This window comes from Dermacentor variabilis, chromosome 6 (genome assembly GCF_050947875.1).
Source record: "Dermacentor variabilis isolate Ectoservices chromosome 6, ASM5094787v1, whole genome shotgun sequence".
Classification (NCBI taxonomy): Eukaryota; Metazoa; Arthropoda; class Arachnida; order Ixodida; family Ixodidae; genus Dermacentor; species Dermacentor variabilis.
The window spans coordinates 41,903,668-41,923,743 of record NC_134573.1 but is presented as its reverse complement, the minus strand read 5'-3'; the positions used below and the strand labels follow the sequence as shown (position 1 = coordinate 41,923,743).

General features: G+C 46.6%; 1 protein-coding gene across 1 annotated transcript; it reads right to left on the bottom strand.

The window, feature by feature from the left end:
• Nucleotides 1-972: 972 nt before the first annotated feature.
• LOC142586103 (thiol S-methyltransferase TMT1B-like) lies at nt 973-19,677 on the bottom strand. The gene is made up of 3 exons (XM_075697361.1): nt 19,423-19,677; nt 9,935-10,084; nt 973-1,269 (listed from the first exon to the last, which is right to left on the bottom strand). Exons 1-3 carry the CDS (start codon nt 19,675-19,677, stop codon nt 1,036-1,038), a joined length of 639 nt encoding a protein of 212 aa, XP_075553476.1. The 3' UTR covers nt 973-1,035.
• Between the last annotated feature and the right edge of the window lie 399 nt (nt 19,678-20,076).

Below are 20,076 nucleotides of genomic sequence, written 5' to 3'. Positions count from 1 at the left end.
GTGCTGTCTATCGCTTCAACGCAATATGAGTGCCGAGAGCACACTAAAGCGCAAACCTACAAGCCGCCAATGCACTTGCGGATCCCTCTCAAGATACAGCCACGGGACCGCGCGCAGCCTCCACATACGCAGTTGCAGCTGGAGTAAAACGCCGCCGCACCTCCCCCCTCTTCCCCCAGTGCCTCGCAACGTCGGGAGCCTTATACGCGACGGGAGGCCTCCCCACTCTCCTTCCTTTCGCGCGGGCGAGATAGCGCCGCGTCGGCTCCCCTCGCACGCTTTCACTTGCAAATAACGCGCAAGAGGTGCGGCGACGGTGTGATCGCCGTCGGATTTTATACGGAACATCACGGCGACGCCGACGACAGAAATGCACCCGGAGAGTCCATATAACTGCTGTCGCAGTGAAACCTTTCAACCCTTAAATACAAACAAACGTTGGTATACCGTTGATAATTCTTTGCTTTAGATCAATTTGCTTCGTGTTTACATTGCTGTGTTCTTTAATTGCACCCCGTCGCGTCAGCCTCAGGCACATGCTCGCGGTAGCAAACGCCGTCGGCGCGCAACGAAGCATTGATGGAACGGGCGGAGGGATACATTATCGCAACCGAACATCTTGCATAGCTTCCACAACGTTGCACCCACCGTGGTTGTGCCTGATGTCTGAAACAGAGTACACGTCGCGCGTCAGTTCAACCGAGAGGTAATCACTGTGTTTTCTTAGCTTCAGTGTCCAAAAAGTTATTTTTGCGCAAATACATGCACATCAAACACAATATTTTGTAGCGAAGGCTTATCGATCTCTGCGCACTCCGAAATTAGACTTCATACCGGGTCCAGAATTTTGTTGCAGTTGGCCTTTAATGCCGGGAAGATGTTGAATAATAATAAATGATTGAGGCACAATAAGTGACGTCGATTTTGTCCTAAAGAAGCTTTTATTTCGCTTTATGAATGAGTTTTCGGGAACATAGTTGCATACAACCAACATTACAGCCAGTAGACGAGCAACCCGACGTGAGCCAGCGTTCATTATGAGATGGCGATTCCATATGCGTGACGGCTCAATAAAACGTTGGTGTCTGCATCAATGTACTTGGCCGTGACATACGAGAATCCAGCATCTTCTATTTGCTTAACAGAGTCTCGGTTCAGGTGACAGTTGCAGCATGTGACCTTCCACAGAGGAGTTACCGCATTTTGAAGAAGCCTCTGCCACGTGCCCTCAGGAAAAGCCACGTGCTCCAGGAAGATAAGGGTCCCGCCCTGAATAAGAAAAGACATTTCATGTTAATCTGGCAGCCTTGATGTCATTAGGTAGCACGCGAGGGTTTTCTTAGTCCCGTGCCTGCTCTCCGGAGGTTATGTTTTACGTGAAACCATTGGGCAAAAAAGGACGTTCCACACCCGCTCACCACGGTTCTCAGTGGGGCTAGCTTACACGCCCAGTGCTATATCTAATGAACGTAAATATCCAAGTTACCGGACGTATGTGTAGCTGTCGCCTTAGCAGAATTAGTTGTGCACGGCACACGTAATCCATAGGTGTTAGGTTCGGGTCCCACGGGTGACAAGTTATCACTTCGTCCACTGTCATTTCTCTTTTTTTATATTTTCTACATTTCCGTTGCAACCACAGCTTATTTACCTGATGCTTGCGTTCGCTTCGTTAGCTGTTACCTTTGTGAGGTCATGATTAACAAACATTGAACGACATGTATTCACTTCTTCTCTTTTGTTTATACTGTGAAGAATAATTGGAACGGTATAGCGGGTCGTTCGCCCCCCCCCCCCCCCCCAGCGCTTTATAGTGGGTGGTCCTCTTCATCGTTTTTGCTCGTGAATGCCGCTCGTACTGAAAGTCCACGCCCAGCGCTAACGGGTGGCCTCAAACGCCCGCGACTAATAAGGGCCTTTGCAAAACACACACACACACAAATTATATATATATATATATATATATATATATATATATATATATATATATATATATATACGAAGAGAAAGCTCTATTCAGAAATGTATTTACAAGTATTTACATGGGTAAAAGTAAGTGGTAACAGCGCAAGATGATAAAAAGGTCACAGCTCCAGTATACAGTCTACCACTTCCTCTTCGTCTCCTTGTTGAGCGCGTGGTCGTGTCCAAAGGCACCGTCACATAACCACCGGCTCCTGCAGCGCCGACCCGGCGCTTCTTAGAATAATATCAAAGTAGCTGAACACTACGGTTTTAAGCGGGGCACGTGGACGACGTCAGTTTATAGCTGGGGCGAGGAGGGCGTGTGTTCAACGCGGGCGATTTCATAATATAATGGACCTACTCATCACAATATCCAATAGGGCCCGGTTAGCGTGACAGCAGTTTTTCGGACAGGTGGACTAGAAGTCCACAACAGAAAATTTCCGCGAGAGATTTGATAGTACTGTTGCCGATTGTAGCGGCGAGTCTTTTGTGACGCCTGAGCAACTGTAAGTCGGTCACAGGCAATCTGGCGAACCATACGAGGCCGACCAGTGGCGTCATGGGCGTATTCCATGGTATGTCGCGACACGGAAGGTAGCAATGTGTCCAAATGCAGAGTTGGATGGTGACCAAGCAGGGGATAGAAAGGCGAGAAACCTGCGGTATCAAGACGTCACGAATAGTACGCAAATGCCACGTAAGGCAAAGTGCTGTCCCAATCGCGATGGTCTTCTCAAACGTACGTAGACAGCGTCTGTGTAAGGGTGCGATTCAGTCGTTCAGTCAGTGGGTTCGGTTGTAGGTGATATGCGGTTTCGAGCTTGTGTTCGGTGGAGCAGAAACGAAGTATCTCTTCGACAATTAGGGACGGGAAGTACCGGCCGCGATCTGTCAGCAGCTGCCTTGGGCGCCATGGTGAAGAACCACGTCTTGAAACAAAAAGACTGCTGCATCTGTAGCACAGCTGGTGGGCAGGGCACGTGTAATGGCATAGGGCGTCGCATATTCTGTGCAAACGGTTATCCATTTGTTTCCTTTTATGGATGTGGCGAAGGGTCCAAGAAGGTCCACGGGGACACGGAACAAGGCTCCGTGGGAACATCGATTGGATGAAGATGGGCAACAGGTTGCGTACATGTCCTCTTTCGGCGCTTGTCAGGGTCGCAAGCCGCAAAGTAACGGCGGACAGAGCGGTAAAGGTCTGGCCAGAAGAAACGACGTCGAAGTGTGTCGTAAGTGCGGGAGGTGCCTAGTTGTCTGCCAGTGGGCGTGTCATGGAATACAGCAGGAACTGTTGAACGGAGATGACGAGGGACAGCTAGTAGTAAACCTGGTCCATCAGAGCTGGTGTTGCGTCCATAGAGAATGTCGTCATGGAGCACAAACATTTTGGTTGAGCTATCTGATTTTCCTGAAGTCAAGCGCTCAATGATCGAGCGGAGAGAGTCGCCCTTTTGCTGCTCAGTAACGATGTCGCGAAAGTGAGATAATGGCTAGAAGGCAAGTGTCGGCATCCGGTTTGGCGTTGTCAAGAGGATCGGCGGGATGACGAGACAAGAATCTAGGCGTCGAAATGTAATTGGCTGGACATGTACATGCCAACGAAAGAATACTCCTGAAGTCTGAGTGCCCAGCAACCAAAGCGGCAGTCGGGTCTTTCAGTAACGATAGCCAGCACAGGGCATGGTGGTTCGTGATGACAGAAAATGGGTGGCCAAACAAGTAACGGCAACATTTAGCCACTGCCCAGAACAGATCGAGGGATTCGCGCTCGGGTATAGAAAAATTGCCTTCTAAAGGAAGCAAGAGGCGACTGGCGTAGCCAATGACGCCCTCGACCCCATTTTGCAGTTGGATGAGGACAGCCCCGATGCCATGGCCGCTGGCGTCCGCGCGAACTTGAGTTGGAGTAGATGGATAAAAGCAGCCTTATATAGGACATGTTGTTAACAAGCGGATGAGTATGTCGAAGGCGTCGGCTTGATCGCGGCCCTAAAATAACGCCATCTCATTCTTGAGAAATTCAGTCAGTGGCGGGGCAATATCCGCACAATTTTCACAAAGCAACTAAAATTATAGCATAAGCCCAAGAAGCTGCGCAAATCTTTTGCCGAGCAGGGTACAGAAAAGTTGTTGACTGCGTGAATCTTATCAGGATCAGGATATATACCGGCAGCACTGGCAGCCAAGAACTTTGACTTCACGGTGTCCAAAGTGACACTAAGAAGTGTTAAGTTGAAGGCCTGCCTCCATAATGACTTCAAGAATAGGGGCCAAGCGACTGAGGCGGCTGTCAAACGTAGCGGAAAATACGATGACATCGTTCAGGTAACAAAAGCAGGTGGACCACTTAGAGCCCCGAAGGTGAGAGTCCATCATTCTTTCGAAAGTTGACGGGGCATTCCAAAGTCTGTTAGGTATCACTATAAAAGGATAAGGGCCGTCCGGTGTAAGAAAAGCGATCTTCTAGTGGTCGAGTTCATCAACCGAAGTCTGCCAATAGCCACATCGGATCGGAGATCGATTGAAGAGAATTATTTCGATCCATGAAGGCCGTCGAGAGCGTCATCAATCGGCGGGAGAGGGTACACGTCCTTTTTCGTGATCTGGTAGAGTTGACGGTAGCCGACACAAAATCGCCAGCTGCCTTCCATCTTTTTGACCGAGACAACTGGCGATGCCCAATGACTCGAACAGGGCTCAATTATACTTTTAGTTAGCATTTTGTCTACTTCAGCTTGGATAACGTGGCGATCTGCGTGAGACACATTGTAAGGTTGATAAGGTCGTCGGCTGATAGGAATAGCCTCACCGGTGTCAATTTTATGGGTCACAACGGAAGTCTGTCGCGGTGGGCGATCCTCAAAGTCCAAGACGTCGCGTTAAGACACCTTGACGCGACAAAGATACGCAGCCTGTTCGGGAGCAGGTCTTGAGCAATCATCCTTGAAAATATGCCGGGATCAAACGTTACGGAACCGATCGGACAGCAGGTGGCTGTAGACGAAGGCATATAGGACGAAGGTCAAAGGCATATACATGGCGGCTTGAGGCGGCAGCCGTACGAGGTCTGCAGAACATTAACGAGGCTCAGCTGATCTTGGAGGACAGCAGTGAATAGGCAGCTCGGGTTGGAGGAGGCCAGTAGCGCAATTAATCAGTGCTGAATGAATGCTGAATATATAAAATGTCAAGACCGAAGATCAAGTCATGAAAACACCATTTCAGAACAGCAAATAAAACGTAATAGTTGAAACCGGCAACAGTTATTCGGGCAGTGCACATGCCATGGACGATGGGCGTTGCTGCATCAGCGACCCAGAAAACACGAGACGCGGCAGATGTAAGGACTTTCTTCAAGCGCCAACGAAGACGATTGCTCATCGCCGAGATATGGACTCCTGCATCAACAAGCACTGAGACAAATACACCATCAACTTCTACATCGACTATATTGTGTCAGGTAGGCAAGATAAGAGGCTTTGGCAGAGACGTCGACAATGCACCGTCAGATCTGGGAGCTGCATCTTTTGGTTTTCCGATGCTATGCGTCCAGGTCGGAATGGCGACGACAGGCGATAGGACTGGGGTGACCTGGACGAAGGGTGACGACATTGCGCCAAGCAAGACTGGTGACTACTCGGCGACGGTGATCGACGGCGCCATGCGGCCGTACCGTCCGTGGCGTGCACGTTAAGTTCGGCTTGAGGCTTGATATGGCGAAAACCGCCGTCTGGACGAGGGCTGTTCGAAAACGGCATTGAGGACCAGCGGTTGCGACGGTACCTCGCGATGTGACCAAGGCAGCGACAACTAAAGCAAACAGGTCCCACTCCGCCATGTTGCGAGAGCCTCGAGTGATCCATCGATTTTAAGTATGCAATAGCGAAGGACGTTCGGTTGGCCAGGAGCTGGCCATGGTGCAATCTAACTGCAAGCCGACATTGGTGAGTTCTTGGCGCACAGTAGCCTGAACAAGGGAAACTGTGGGAGGGCATGTATCGTTGACAGGTGGGCACAGAGCCGCGGGACACATAGTTTCCAGCTCAGGGCGCACGATCTCCGTCAGCTGCACTGACGGCTGCTGCAGCATCGAAGGTCAGTCGTGTCGGTCTTCACATGGGCATGTCGTAGCCGTATTGTGAAGCCATGCAAATGGCTCATAAATACGACGGCTTTTCGCCTGCTCGAAACGCTTGCTCTCAGTGATAATGTCATTAACCAAAGTACAGTTCTTACAAAACAGTAAAGTGCAGGCGTCATCGGCGATACCTTTTAAGACATGCCAGACTTTTCAGACTCCGGCATTACAGCGTCGGCCTTGCGGCAAAGTACCAGCACGTCTTGTATATACGCGGCGTAGCCTTGGGTGGACGTATGAACTCGTGATGTCAACTCTTTCTTGACGACGACCTTCCGACCCAGTGGTTTTCCGAAGGGATCTCGCAGCTTCTGCTTGCGAGTATCGCATTCACGGAGTTCTTCGTGGCTTTGAAACAACACCCGCGCAGTTCCCGCCAAGCAAAAAATTATGTTCGTCCGCATAACTGTGGGATCCCATTTGTTGTGGCAACTCACCCATTCATACATATCCAGACATTCGTTGACGTCGGTGCCATCAGTGCCTCTGAACGTTTCTGGATCACGCGGATGTACGAGTACGACAGTCGACACAGTAGACGCAGGCCTTGCCGAACTAGGCATCGTCTCATGCGACACCGGTGAAGAACCGAAGCGGCGGCCACCGCGCACGTCCACCAAATGTTATGAAGAAAGTGGTAAGTTACTAATAATCTCCTGGGCTGGTACAAAGGTCACAGGTCCAGGAGACAGTCTACCACATCATCTTCGTCTCCCTCCTGCGCGCACGCTGTTGTCAATATGCACCGCAACAATATATCTATATATATATATATATATATATATATATATATATATATACCCACCCGCTAATGTAGATCTTGCCACCGCCCTCTTCTCCTCTGTCGTCGAGCAAATGAACTGCACAAGAACCATACGCAGCGATCCTTAAGGTAAAAGATTACTTTCATTTTTGTTTTATGTATTTATTAAATAGTGCAGTCCGAAGACCAAATAGGTTGGCTTGGAATAAGGTACAAGGGAAATTAGTGCAAAACGTAATTGAAAGACTTGTAAGAAAAACATTTCGAGGACGCTTAAGCATAGCCTTTAAGAGTGTAACGCGATAGCATTCAAAGAACCCTGACTGCTCTTCACGCTGCCCGGCAACTGCAGCGTATGTACCCGGAATGTTCACCAGGAAACGCTAGTGGCGAACACTATCCGCAAAGACAGGCTTTGGGGTAGAAACGTGGCCGCCTGCGTGGGCCGCGATGCGGCCGAGGCGAGCGCCATCCGGAAGTGTTGCAAAGAACAAGGCGCGCCCTCCGTGGCCTCCAAAAATTCGCGCGCTGGCACGCTCAAGTGGCGGACGCCGTGGCCTGTCTATGCATGGTTGAAACACTGGAAAAGGTGTTTGAGTTCTGGCATAACATAATTACGTTTTCTCATGTACTCAAATTACAGTACACCGCTATCATGTCTGTAGGTTGTGTGCAAGTAGTAATTTACGACTTTTCTACATATTATAGCTTGGGAAATCAATTAATTGAATGCGGTGTTCGACGCTGGTCGCGGTACGCCGACGCCGGCTTTTCTGCGACATGGGACCGTTAACGTTGGGGCGTGAAAAGTGATAATTCTAGAGAAAATGCAACTTCTGTAAAACTTAAATATACAACATCAATTTAAAGCAAAATGGTGCATTAATACTGCAATGACAAATCTTGAAACGCTCACACATCATCAATTATTATTGGACTTTCAGATAAGGCGTGCTATTATGGGATTAAATTGGGGAAGAAATTGCTACTACCGGTATTACGGCACTCTAGCTGCATTTCTCAGCCTTTGCCGTGAATGCCACTGGATTCACGTATGCCTAATTAACCATGATAAAGCTGCAACGGACAACTCTCTCTCTATATATATATATATATATAGAGAGAGAGAGAGACAGAGAGATTTGTGCGTTGCAGCTTTATCTTGTTATATATATATATATATATATATATATATATATATATATATATATATATTGTTTTTAATTATTTATTTATTAATTTATTGATAACCTGGTGGAGGTGCGGGGTGGACATTTGCGACAACCTAGGCGGACTGGACCAAAATCTGCAGACGCCACTAAGTTCCTCCCCCCTAGTCATCCGAAGAAGCCGTCGCCTGCAAGGACTGCCAGCTGGCTACAATATTCTGGCAAGCCTATCGCGAAATATGCCCACCGCTACGGCAGGCCGGACGCAAGAGATCAAAACTACCGTTGTGCCGTGGATTGCTTCATCTTTCCACGGCAACACATCCGAGGACGTTGACAATTGGCAGTCAAGACAACAGCTGCAGGCAAGGTCAACAGACGAATGTGACGGCGATTACAGACGTGGTTCGTAACGAGATCCTGCAGGCAATACAACCTTGCTCATCACCCCCCTCAATCAGTTATGCCAGTTATGCCGAAGCGGTGCATGCGCCCATAGCCAATGACTCAGTTTCTCGTTTCTGACATGGCAGGCAGCACCAATGTTTGTGAGTACCGCAATTATGTGGCCCACGACTGAACATGAGGAAGAACATTATGCAACACACTACCGAAAATAATCCACTGTGTTTATTTATATATATATATATATATATATATATAGTAAACGACAAACAGAGACAACACCGGCTCACAGGGTCGGCGGTTCTATTCTGTCCTCGTCATGGTTTTGTGCTTGTGCGTTAGGAAACCTTGTCTTTAACATTCTAATAAGCGAGGCCGTGCCTACGACCGCGGCACCCACGTTTTCAATTCATATAGCATTCAAATGCGAACATTGTTTGTCACCCATCGCAATGAAAGAAGCCAAACGAATGCACACAAGCTTATCAGGCAAAACTAAATCTTAAAGAAGCTACGAAATAGTGAAGAGGATACCCGTTTTGTTGGAATTTTTTCTCTTATGTTCTCTCTATTTCTCGTCAACTTGCTCAACTAGTGTGTGATCCCACTAATAAATATGCCGGCGTTTTACGTGAGTCATTGACAAAGGTCAAATAGAATAGAATAACAGTCGTTATAGAAATCAACATCTTTTACAAGTAACATGATGCGCCAAGAATATATTGAATTAAGCCAGGCTTTCATTAACGAATGCAGCCGCCTAGAAAAGGTCTTAGCAACGCTCTAGTAGAAAATGTATAAACCAGACTCGACACCACTATCTCAAAACTACCATTCCACTACAATGACGACCAGAGCATACTCAGAGCGTCAAACCTGGCCGGCTAAAGGCACCAGAAATCCTGAGCGGCAGAGTATGAGGGCGACGTTATTTATTTCACGCTTGAGGGCTTCCTTTATTTTTTATCTTTTTGTCAGCGTTCACATAAACGACAGAATGGCCAGAGGACGCAATTAATTGGCAGAATGACTGCTAAAGGCACGCAAGCAATTGATTCGAACGCCCGAACAGAGAAAAATAGAGCAAATGATCCCAACTTCATCGAGGTTGCCCATGGCTATCTCGGTATGTAATTTCACAAGAAACAATAAAGGTGTCTATGCGCTTGTTCTGTCATTCGCATTTGTGAGTGTCTCATGTTCAGAAATTGTCAATCTGTTGCAGTCTATTACTTCATTTGTGCGACGCAATTTATCTCTAATATATCGCAACGTTCGATTTATTCTATAATGGTGACTTCGCCCTCAAGTGTTCATCCACAGTTCCCTGTTTTTCCAATACCGGCCTACTATCACTGTATGAGTGGTCTCACAACACGTAGCTTGAAGCATAATGTTTATCTAAATTCGAAAGGTGCAATATGGGTTACGAGAACGCACAGTTCCATATATTTTTAGAATTGAAATAGCCACATTGTAATCACTTACTTTCACCATAACCCGCTTGGCTTCTTCTAGGACTTTTCTCGCGTTCTTTACGGAGCAGAGGAGGTACGTGAACATAACGACGTCGAAATGGCTACTTGCCAGCTGGCTCATGTCTTCACCATATCCTTGGATCCACTGTTCGAGTTCAACCTGTAAAATACGTGATACGTTACATCTAATGTTCGAAACGACACGGGGGGTTCACAGAAAAATGGAGCCGACGTTATTGGCAATGACTGAACAAGATGTGCTTCCCGAGCCAAGCTATCAAAAGGGAGCCTAGGGATACAAAATGTCGGGAAATTTTGAGCGGGTGAAAAAAAAGCAAATTTTCCTATCTTTTTTAGCAAGTTTTGAAAAAAGAAATGGAACTGATGTAAAAATAGCGAATATATATTGTTCCAGCAATAAAAACTGGTTATCGTTCAATAGTCATTATAACTAGTTTGAAGAACTAAAACCACACACCACGCAAGCGAAGACAACGGGACAGAGCGCGCTCACAACTGCTTTATTTTACACAAAATACGTATGCATATATACCCTAATGCCGTTATTACACCCAACTTGCATTGAGCAGCAGTCACAATAACGAGAACGCATGCTAATTTCTGCTCTTTAATCAAGGGTCTCGGTGCAGTCTCTGACTATGGGACCCTTGTCTGTATATCATTTTTGTAACTAATTGTATGAGCGAATAATAAACTGAAACTGAAGTTAAGTGCCTGCGCAGCGAACACATTCAAGCATCAAGTGCCGCATGATAAAAAACGCTCAAAAACCTTGTCGGCACTATAGAACGATGTGAAAGTTTTACTAACGCACAAGCTATCTTTCTTGCTGATATAGAAGGCTTCCATAATTTCTCTGGCCTTCGCATCTTCTGGCAAGAATCCGCGCTTCACAAAAGCATGGCCCATAGGATTGCGAAGGACAGTTTCAAAATGCTTAGGCGTAATTGGGCCCTTAATTTGGCTCAAGGTTTCGTTCGTGTTCCCTGATCCGCTCATTTACACAGGGACTGATTTGTCCTATATACGAACGACCACAAGAGAGAGAAATTTCATGAACTACCCCTTCGGCACATCTCATGAATGGTCGCCCACATTTAGTCCCACAGCCTCTAACTTTTCCTTTTTGCTTTCCTTTTCCTATCTGCGAGCAATCTCTTGAGAGCAATCTCCTTTTGCGACAGTCTCCTCTTGCATACTGTGTGGTTTCGGCGCATTAAAATAGTTGCAATGAATACATACCAACTTGGCCAACAATAAGTTATCTTCAAATATTGTTAAATACGCAGTGAACGCGTAAATACCACGCAATGAACACATTCTTCTCTTCTACAAAATGTTGCTGATCTCTCTACTCAGGCAAAGGCCACTCAGTGTGGAGTCACTATTGCTGTACACATTTGCAATAGAATCGATAGCGGCTCATTCCACATTCACATTTGATTGCACGTAGACGAGTTTTAGAACACGTTTACTCAGGCCGTGATGCCTCAGAGACTATGGCGTTGCGCTGTTAAGCGCGAAGGCGAGTGATCTAATCTCACCGCGGCGGCAGCATTGCTATGAGGGCTAGAGAGAAATACGACCACGCACCGTGCGTTAGATGTGCGTTAAAAACACCAGGCGGTCGAAATTAATCTTGAGTTCCGCACGATGGTATGCTTCATAATCACATCGTGGTTTTCACGTGTAAAACCCTACAAATAAGTTTATTCCTCAGTACGTCTGCATGTGAGCCGGTTGTGAAGCTGCTTGTGGACAGTTACAAACAAAGACCAATTTCGCTGACAACGGGCAGATGGCGAAGACATCTGCAGCAGACATCTTCATCGGGGAATGCGAGAACCTCCTCTCTGTACTGTGGCACGCGAGCGCGAAAGCAGGCGAGCAGCGCTTGCAAGGCCACTGCGAGGGGTTCACGCGCAATGAGCACGGCCCAGACGGCGATGCCCAGGGCGCTTTAGTTGAAAAGGTCTATAGGTGTCAACTGTTCATTAGTGCAAAGGCCTTACCGCCAGACTCCACAAAAATTTTGGGGTTCTACGTGCCAAAACCAAGAGCTGATTATGAGGATCGCCGTATGCGGGGACTCCTGAACAATAGGACCACGAGGGGTTGTTTAACATGTATCTAAATCTACCTACACGGGTGTTTTTGCATTTCGCCCCCGTCGACATGCGGCTGCCTTAGCGGGCATTCGGTCCTGCGACCTCGTGCTAAGCAGCCCAGCACCATAGTCACTAAGCAACCACGGCAAATCTGTCAGGTTGACAATTCCACGTGCTTCTCGAAGTCCCAGATGCCAGACCTGGACCAAATCCCATATGGTGTCCTGTCTTTCGCTATACTGGAGTTACTGTATATGCTACCAAATGTTGGTACTTATATGTTATACAGTGACACTACGCTATACGTTTTTATTCTACGCTGCGTTTTCAAAATGAAACTGAAACCATTTAATGAAGACATTTCAAAACATTGGTGCCATTTCCCTGTCGTCTTCGTCGCCTCTAAAATTGTTTGCTGCACTGCTGAGAATGGCAAGCTTAACGTGGTGCACATTTTGTTCTTGTTTTTTTCGGTTTCTCCGGACCGAAAAAAGAAGCAACAAAACGTTTTCCTCCATATTTTTCGGCATTGTTCCGGTATATTTACGGGCCCTTACATATCTAACGGGGACTAGTCTTGACCAGATAAGCAATGCTGTAACAAGGGCTGTTTCTGGAGCCACGTTTCTACAAGCGCACCTCCCCAGACCCTGACCCTTTTACAAATATTGTCGCTGAAACGATTACTCCAGCGATATTACTTGTGCGACCACTATTTTCCGCTCAAGGTTAGATGTAATTTGCAAAAGACAGACAGAACTGAGGCTGTCTGACTCATACGTAGCTGTGTAATGTGCATCGATTATAAGCACTACGCGAAGAGAGAAGAACGCAACTGTCGTATTGGATTCATGCGACGCCCATAGAGGCGTCACATCAAATGATGTCAAGAGTACGACTTGTATATAACCGCTCTGAAAACAGGACCAATACGAGAATAGACAAACACGGCGCTAACAACCAATTTGATTGTGTATAAACGTCAATACATGCTGAAAGTCCAATCAATATCAGGGGGAAGGGCGAATTACTGACTCTCTCGCAATCGAGAGTAGATATAAGCATGAAATGGTAACCAGCAAAGCCGACTGGTTGGACACGATACTTGTCACAATCTTAAAATAACTGTGCATTTTTGCAACGGCACACTCCAGCACACCGCACCACGCCATACTTAGCATTGGTCTATATGGACGCTTCCCGATAGAGGAAGAAAACGGTGTGAAAGCAGCATGGCACGCAGCGAAAGACGCCAGGGAGGCAGAGCGACTGCCCAGCTAGAAGGAGAATGAATTGAATTTTGGGGTTTTACGTGTCAAAACCGCGATTTGATTATGAGCCACGCCGTAGTGGGGGACTGGATTAATTTTGATCACAAGGAGATCATTAACGTGCCCTCAATGCACGGGACACGCGCGTTTTCGTATTTCGCCTCCCTCGAATGCGGCCGCTGCGACCGGGATTTGATCCCGCGACCTCGAGCTTGGCAGCGCCACACCATAACCGCTACGCTACCGAGGCAAGTAGAAGCCCCTGAAAGAGGCGCCAAGCATCGTGGCGCCGTCTCTGGAGGCGACGCAGAACCCGCGCCGCGGAACTCGGGCACGTCTGGCGTTCCGCCCTCAGCGCCAAAAGATGCCGAGGAAGAATGTAGTGCCCTTTATCTGCCTTTTAACGCCGCTACTGGAAATTAGAAATGAAATTTCAGCGTACTAGAAGTTACAACTTGAGTGATATTTCGATCGGGTATAAGGGAGAACTCGTAAGGAAAATATTTTGTTACTTGTTTGGGCAGTAACTAGCGTATGTAATGTGGTGCTGTACAAAGGGGCGCGGGCCAGAGAGCATATTAAGTTTTGACTGGTTGCCCGGATAATCTCGTTCTGTTCTCGCAACTTGTCTGAATAACGGCTCTGACTTTTTGTTGAGGTCACTTGAAGGTAGCCGACAACGGAAGCTAAAAGCATAGCATGGTTCAAACATGAAGAAGCACATATGACTTTACTGCTGACCAAGGAAACATGGGGTCAGATGCTCACTATGTGCATGACTTCATTATGAAATATGAAACCGATGGCGTGATGTCATAATTATTACCCTCCATTTGTGGCGAAGGCATCCAACATTTCACATTCATGTTGCTCATAGTGCCTACCTAAAACTGCGCACTCGACAAGCATGCGTTAAAAGTTACATAGGCCAATAAATTAATGACTCAATCAATCTATCTACAATATGTCAATAAATCAATTTATTTCGTCTATTTCACAAACACAGGGCAAACTGCAGTTCCAGGCTAAATGGCACCTATTAGAGCCGTTTATTGAGTAGCATGCTTTCGAAGTACTTAAATAATACACTAGTTCATATGGCCGATGTAGCAACGCCCGCAGGAAAGTTAGATAATTGCACTCCAGCACTAAGCAAATCGCCTGCGCATGCTTGTTTTGCACCGTGATTATGAACATTTTCTGTGGCCCTTCTTGCAAGATCTGCGAAGCTTGTTGCGTGCACTAAAGACGATTCGTACTATGGCTTTTACTTTTTTCTTTTTTTCAAATTATGAGAGATCTTGCGAACGCAAGAAAGCGTGGCAGAGTTTGTGTGTGCATACTTTTTGTTTAGTTTTATTCTATCGAAAGGTAAAGGTTATCAAGTTCTCGGTGACGCAAGACAGCACGATGAAATGATGACTTGCATGCCGCGGTCTATGTTTTTTACTTTGTAAGCTAGAATTCACTTGGTGATTGCAACATCTTGATCATAGACATGATACTGCAACGCCACGTTTCGCTCCCTTGAATTGTGCTGACTTGCATACAGGGGGCCCCTCACTGAACGTGGTTTATTCATTCAGCACACGTGGTGACCGTTAAAATGGTGCAGCATATCTAAAAACCTCAAGTCACATTTTTAGCCTATGTCACACACGTCCCAGTTAGCTGCTTCTTTTTACAGGGAAACTCATCCATACCCTTATCAACAAGTTCCTTGTCATCCAGTTATCATTATTACAAACTAAAAATATCCTCCTCATATTTAAGCACTCTTATAGTGCTTATATGCGTTTATAGTGCTTACAGTGCATTTGGACGCCGGCATTGAGGTGTCTTTTGTACCATACAACTAAAAGATCACTAAGGATCGGCGCTAAGCATGAGTTCGAAAAGACATCTTCGCGGTGCATGTAAAAGGCCTTATGACAGCACATTAAGTTAAAGGTAAGTATGCAGGGGACATGTACTTCTCTGCTGCTCTGTTCGGGTGAAATCGCTGTATTTCTCAAAGTTTGCTACAAATGAGAAGAAGAGAAACCGAGGGGCCCGATTTATGTTAGTGACAACCATACTATGAACAGATGGAGAAGCCACGGAAAGCAAAGGAGAAATTTTTTGTAGTTCCTAATTGAGGTGTAGAAATGATAAGCTAAAAAGAAATGAATGTGGACGAAAAAAACGCTTGCCGCCAGTTGGAGGCAAACCTCCGCATTGGGCATGCGCTGAACTACGAATTGTGCAGCGGCGACGGTGGTTTCGGCGTGGCAATAATATATACGTGCATATTCTGACCCAGAGAATGCTAGACAGCGCCATTCATGACCATGGCGTCGGATGTGGATGGTTTGCTACCTCTTTCGGTGTAAGTGCAGCATTGTCATTGCGATTTTAAGACACTGTTGATAATTCTTGGTAATTCCTAATGTTTGCTTTCTATTTGTATGTGCAACAGGAAATGCCACATTTTTTATGTGCGTTCCATAAATCCACAGCCCTCACGGCGAGGAAAGCCAGCCACAATGTCGTGATTCATTCTCAAACTAGCCCGTTGGCTTGCCTAAACTAGAGCATGCGTAGCTACCACCAGAAAACGCGTCAATTACCCACAATATATATTGAAAAGCAACGCCTATATGGGGCTCATCAATATATTCGTTGAGAGCTTTGAATGGGGTTTTCGTTTTATGCAATACAGATTTTTTAACAATAGACTATGACCATGAGACACCTGTCGTCTTCGCACACGAGCTCTACGGCCAGACGGAAGTACTTTGCCGCTGCTTAAGTTACTCTTAAAAGACGAATTCACAAAAAACTAACTTTAGTTAACTTCTAAAAGCGACGCTTTTCTTGGCGAACTGCGCGCGGTTTCGTGACCGTCGATGCAGCGGCCTGGCTGTTCTCTCGCGAAACAGGCCAACCAATCAAAGCAGAACACGCGCGCTGCGTGCGCGACTGGGTTCCTTGCACCACACCAGATGTCGCTGGCCTCCACGCTACCGAGGCGGCGTTCTCGGAAATGCCTGCAGAAGGCCTTCCGTGTCACTTTGTGCGGACATTCAATAAGCACAAACTCCTGTTTCGACTCCTTATGCGGTGCTACGCGTCAGGCGGCAATTCCCCAAGTCCCAAGATAGCATGCTTTGGCAAATACTGACCCAACACACCAAAGCAAATGCTTGCCAGGCAAAGCGTATGGTGCCAGAAGCTGCCGCGACTGCCCCAAGACGTTCTATTTCAACCTTCCTCATACTTGTCGTCACAGGGCGTTTCGGTCTGACGTGATAACCGGGCCACGTTTACTGCGCTCCCGCCGCACTGAGTTTAGAGATTGCCTGGATTTAACGTTGAAATTCGACGATAGGTATCTCAGATCAGGTGCGATTTTGAAGATCCTTAAAAAATGAGGTTGCCTTATAATGTTACTGCCTTACAATACATAATTTGATAAACCGCCCCTAAGGCACTAATAAACCTGGTAATTAACGTTGTTTGTTAGTTAGTCTTTTGAAGCTCAAGTTGTCAGAGCCAGAGTATGTCTGCCGAGCCGAGAAACTATTCTGTAGATAAGCCACTTCCGCTATGCTTAAAGGGTTTTTATAAAAAAATATGTATTGTCTAAAAAACACCCGGTACAATAAGGGCTATATGCCGATACTCATAATAATTGCACCTGTAATACGCAGCAGTTACGGCTGCTTTATTGTGACTTGCATTCGTGGAACACATTCTCGACTGCGTTTGTTCAATGGTACTGCATTATCACTGTTCATATAAAAAAAGGGTATGGGCAGATAAGGTTGGGAGAACAGTTCTGATTATTGCGCTTTTGTAAGTCCCACATCAGAACCAAACACCTGCGCCGTCCAAAAAGAAAAGAAAGAAGAAATTATGTATTTTAGATTCTATTGGTCAATAAAATGCGCAGAAAATTGTGTTCTACTGCACTTTCGAGCGCATTAGAGCTGAATTTTTATGTTTATATCTTCATTAAACCGCCTACACCGTAATGCATAATCACCGTATTATATTACCCGAGCCTCTATTACGCCCAGTTGGTTGCCTGATTTCGTAAATTGCCCTGATTGTGGGACCAACGGAAGAGGATTGAAAATGCTATAAAGGTCCCACGCACAGTTTGGAATATATCTGAATTGAAGCTGTTGTGCAGGCGGTCACTGAAATGCTATAGATTTGACCTTTTCGTTCCTTCGTATTTTGCTTGAAAGAAACGGGCGCTACGCAATATCGATACCCTTGTATTGGCTCCTGTTCCTTCATCTACATAGATTATGTGTAGCACCCACTTTTGCGGCAGAAAGTATGTGCCATAGTGTGTAACTCATCCGTATAATCAACACGTGGCTACCATCTCAAAGTTATATAGTTGGCGTTGGCACGATAGAAGTATGTGTGTGATTGTGGACTACGGTAATGCAGAACAACATTCTCGCCTAATGGTGGGATCATCAAGTTGCTGTGCCGGGGTGCCCAGGTGCGATCCCGGCATAGAGCACGACTAAGACAGCAGCAGCAGCGCCCACCCAGCAGCCATGGTCAGAAAAGGGCGCGAGGATTCGCAAAAAAGACTTCGCTTTAAAAAGTCAGTATCTTGGTAAGCAGCCTGTGACATTGCCGCTGACGGGTCAGCTGAGCGTAATAACGCACAGAAGCAGAGCTAAATTCATTGGGACGTGTCACGCATTGCTTGTTCGACAATAGAAGTAATTAAGCTTTACATTCCAGTGACGGCAAGGACTTCAGCTCGACGACTACGTAAATTGCTTTTTTATCGACTGTCTTTTGCCCGTTTTCTAAAAGTGGTTTCCGACATTTCGTAACTGCCGACAATCTGGGTCCCTATTCGCCAAACAACTCTTGTGATGGTGCGGCTTTAAGAACTGATACAATACAGTAGTGAAAGCAGCAGGTAAATGACAAACACCTCTTACGAAACACCATGACTAGGGAACAATATTGTATCCTCGTAATAAACCTATCAAAATAATTAAAATATGAGCTAAAGAAAGCTTGCTAGTATATTTGCAGTGATCTAATTTATCAATTGGAAGCCTAAATAGAAACCTCCAGACTCTTTTAAAGGCAATGTCTATTAATGAAACATTGAAAAAAAAAACGCTCAAATAAGCTTTTTATCGCAATCAATTTTACGGCGAAGACAGGATGCCTTTGCACGGCAGGAACTGCCAGCTTTTGCAACTTTCTGCGGCGTGACTACCAAAATATATAAATTATTAGTTTATAAGCTAATGCAACACCATCACACACATTAGCTGACGCATGCAGTTTAGAAAATCACAGCAATTAAAGTTAACATATCATGCACGAAAGCCCACATGTAGGGAGTACGGAAAGAAAGATAGTTTATTCATAATGAGTAACTTACTATCTCTCGTTACAATTAATTTAATGTCCCTTGCGTTTACGCTCGCGAAAAATATTGAATTCCTAAATACCAAAGATAAAATTTCGCATTTTCGCCCGAAAGCCTAAGGAATGATAGCGATAGCAATGTGTAGCGTGGCGCTCTAGCTCATTAGGCGGGTGTTGTAACTATACACGGGTGCGACGTGCAACGACGCCAGCATGCAAGGCAATTCCTGCTAGGCAAAAGGTACAGCGACCTCGCCACTATCAGGCGTCTCCAAACGCTGGCGTGCGGAGCGGCGCCAGTGGCGTTTCCAGACAATGCACCTCGACGGTGCCCAAGATGACAACGACGGGCGACCGTTGCCGCTAATCGGTGCAAAGTGAAATGTCAATCAACGGTACACCACCTTCACGTCTGCCGTTCAGAGCATACACACAACAGCTAGCCCTCATAACGCTCAGGTGCTTATAGTGTTTGCGCACTATGCTCGCGCGAGCACAGATAACGCCGCCCTTTCTTCAACACCGAGGCGAGTTATCGCAGCGGTACTCCTCAAGCCAAGTCCGTGTCTCCCAAGGCCTAATGCGCAACGCGTGAGCGGCGCATGCGCCGTCAGCGGGACGATGCGAGAACGGGGGCGACGGTGCGCATGCGCATCGAGCCGGCCTACAATCGTTGTCGAAATAACAAGCAGCCAAACCTTGGGGTTCCTTCGGAGTTGCCTGAGAAAAGCGGACCCAAACTCCACATTTGGATCGACGTTGGTGTATTTGATGGCGCGGGTGATGTGCTCGAAGTTGCCACCCAGTCCGGCTCCAATCTCGAGCACTCTGATTGCGCCCTCTTGTCGAAGCTGTGAGTCGCGTGACTTAAGGGACTGCAGAGGCTTCAGGGCGCAGCGCCGAGATTTTGAGAATGCTTCGGACCAGATGGTAATCACTTCCCAGAAAAACATGACAAAGAAGAACTCACGTATTTTGCGCGACAATAGTAAAAGCGGCAGGAAGATAAGCCCTAACGACAGCGTTGATACGATGCATAGCAACCCCAACACACTCCTGAAAAGAGAGGTCATGAGTATTCAACCGACTTGTAGGCGGAGGGAGTCAGCGTAGGGCTGGACAACGAAATTCAGACATTTATACGCGAGGAGCGTGAAAAACAGCGGCAGGTCTCACGTTGTGCAATACGAGTGTCAGTATGTCACAATGGTAACCGTGAGGGACGGCTTAATGCATCTTGCTTTTGCGCCAACGTCAGCTGCTTAGAGGCCCTAGCCGAATGAGTATACCGATGAAATGACGTGGCTTGGCATTAGTCGTAGCCGGGATATTCTTCCGTCAAATAAGCTGTC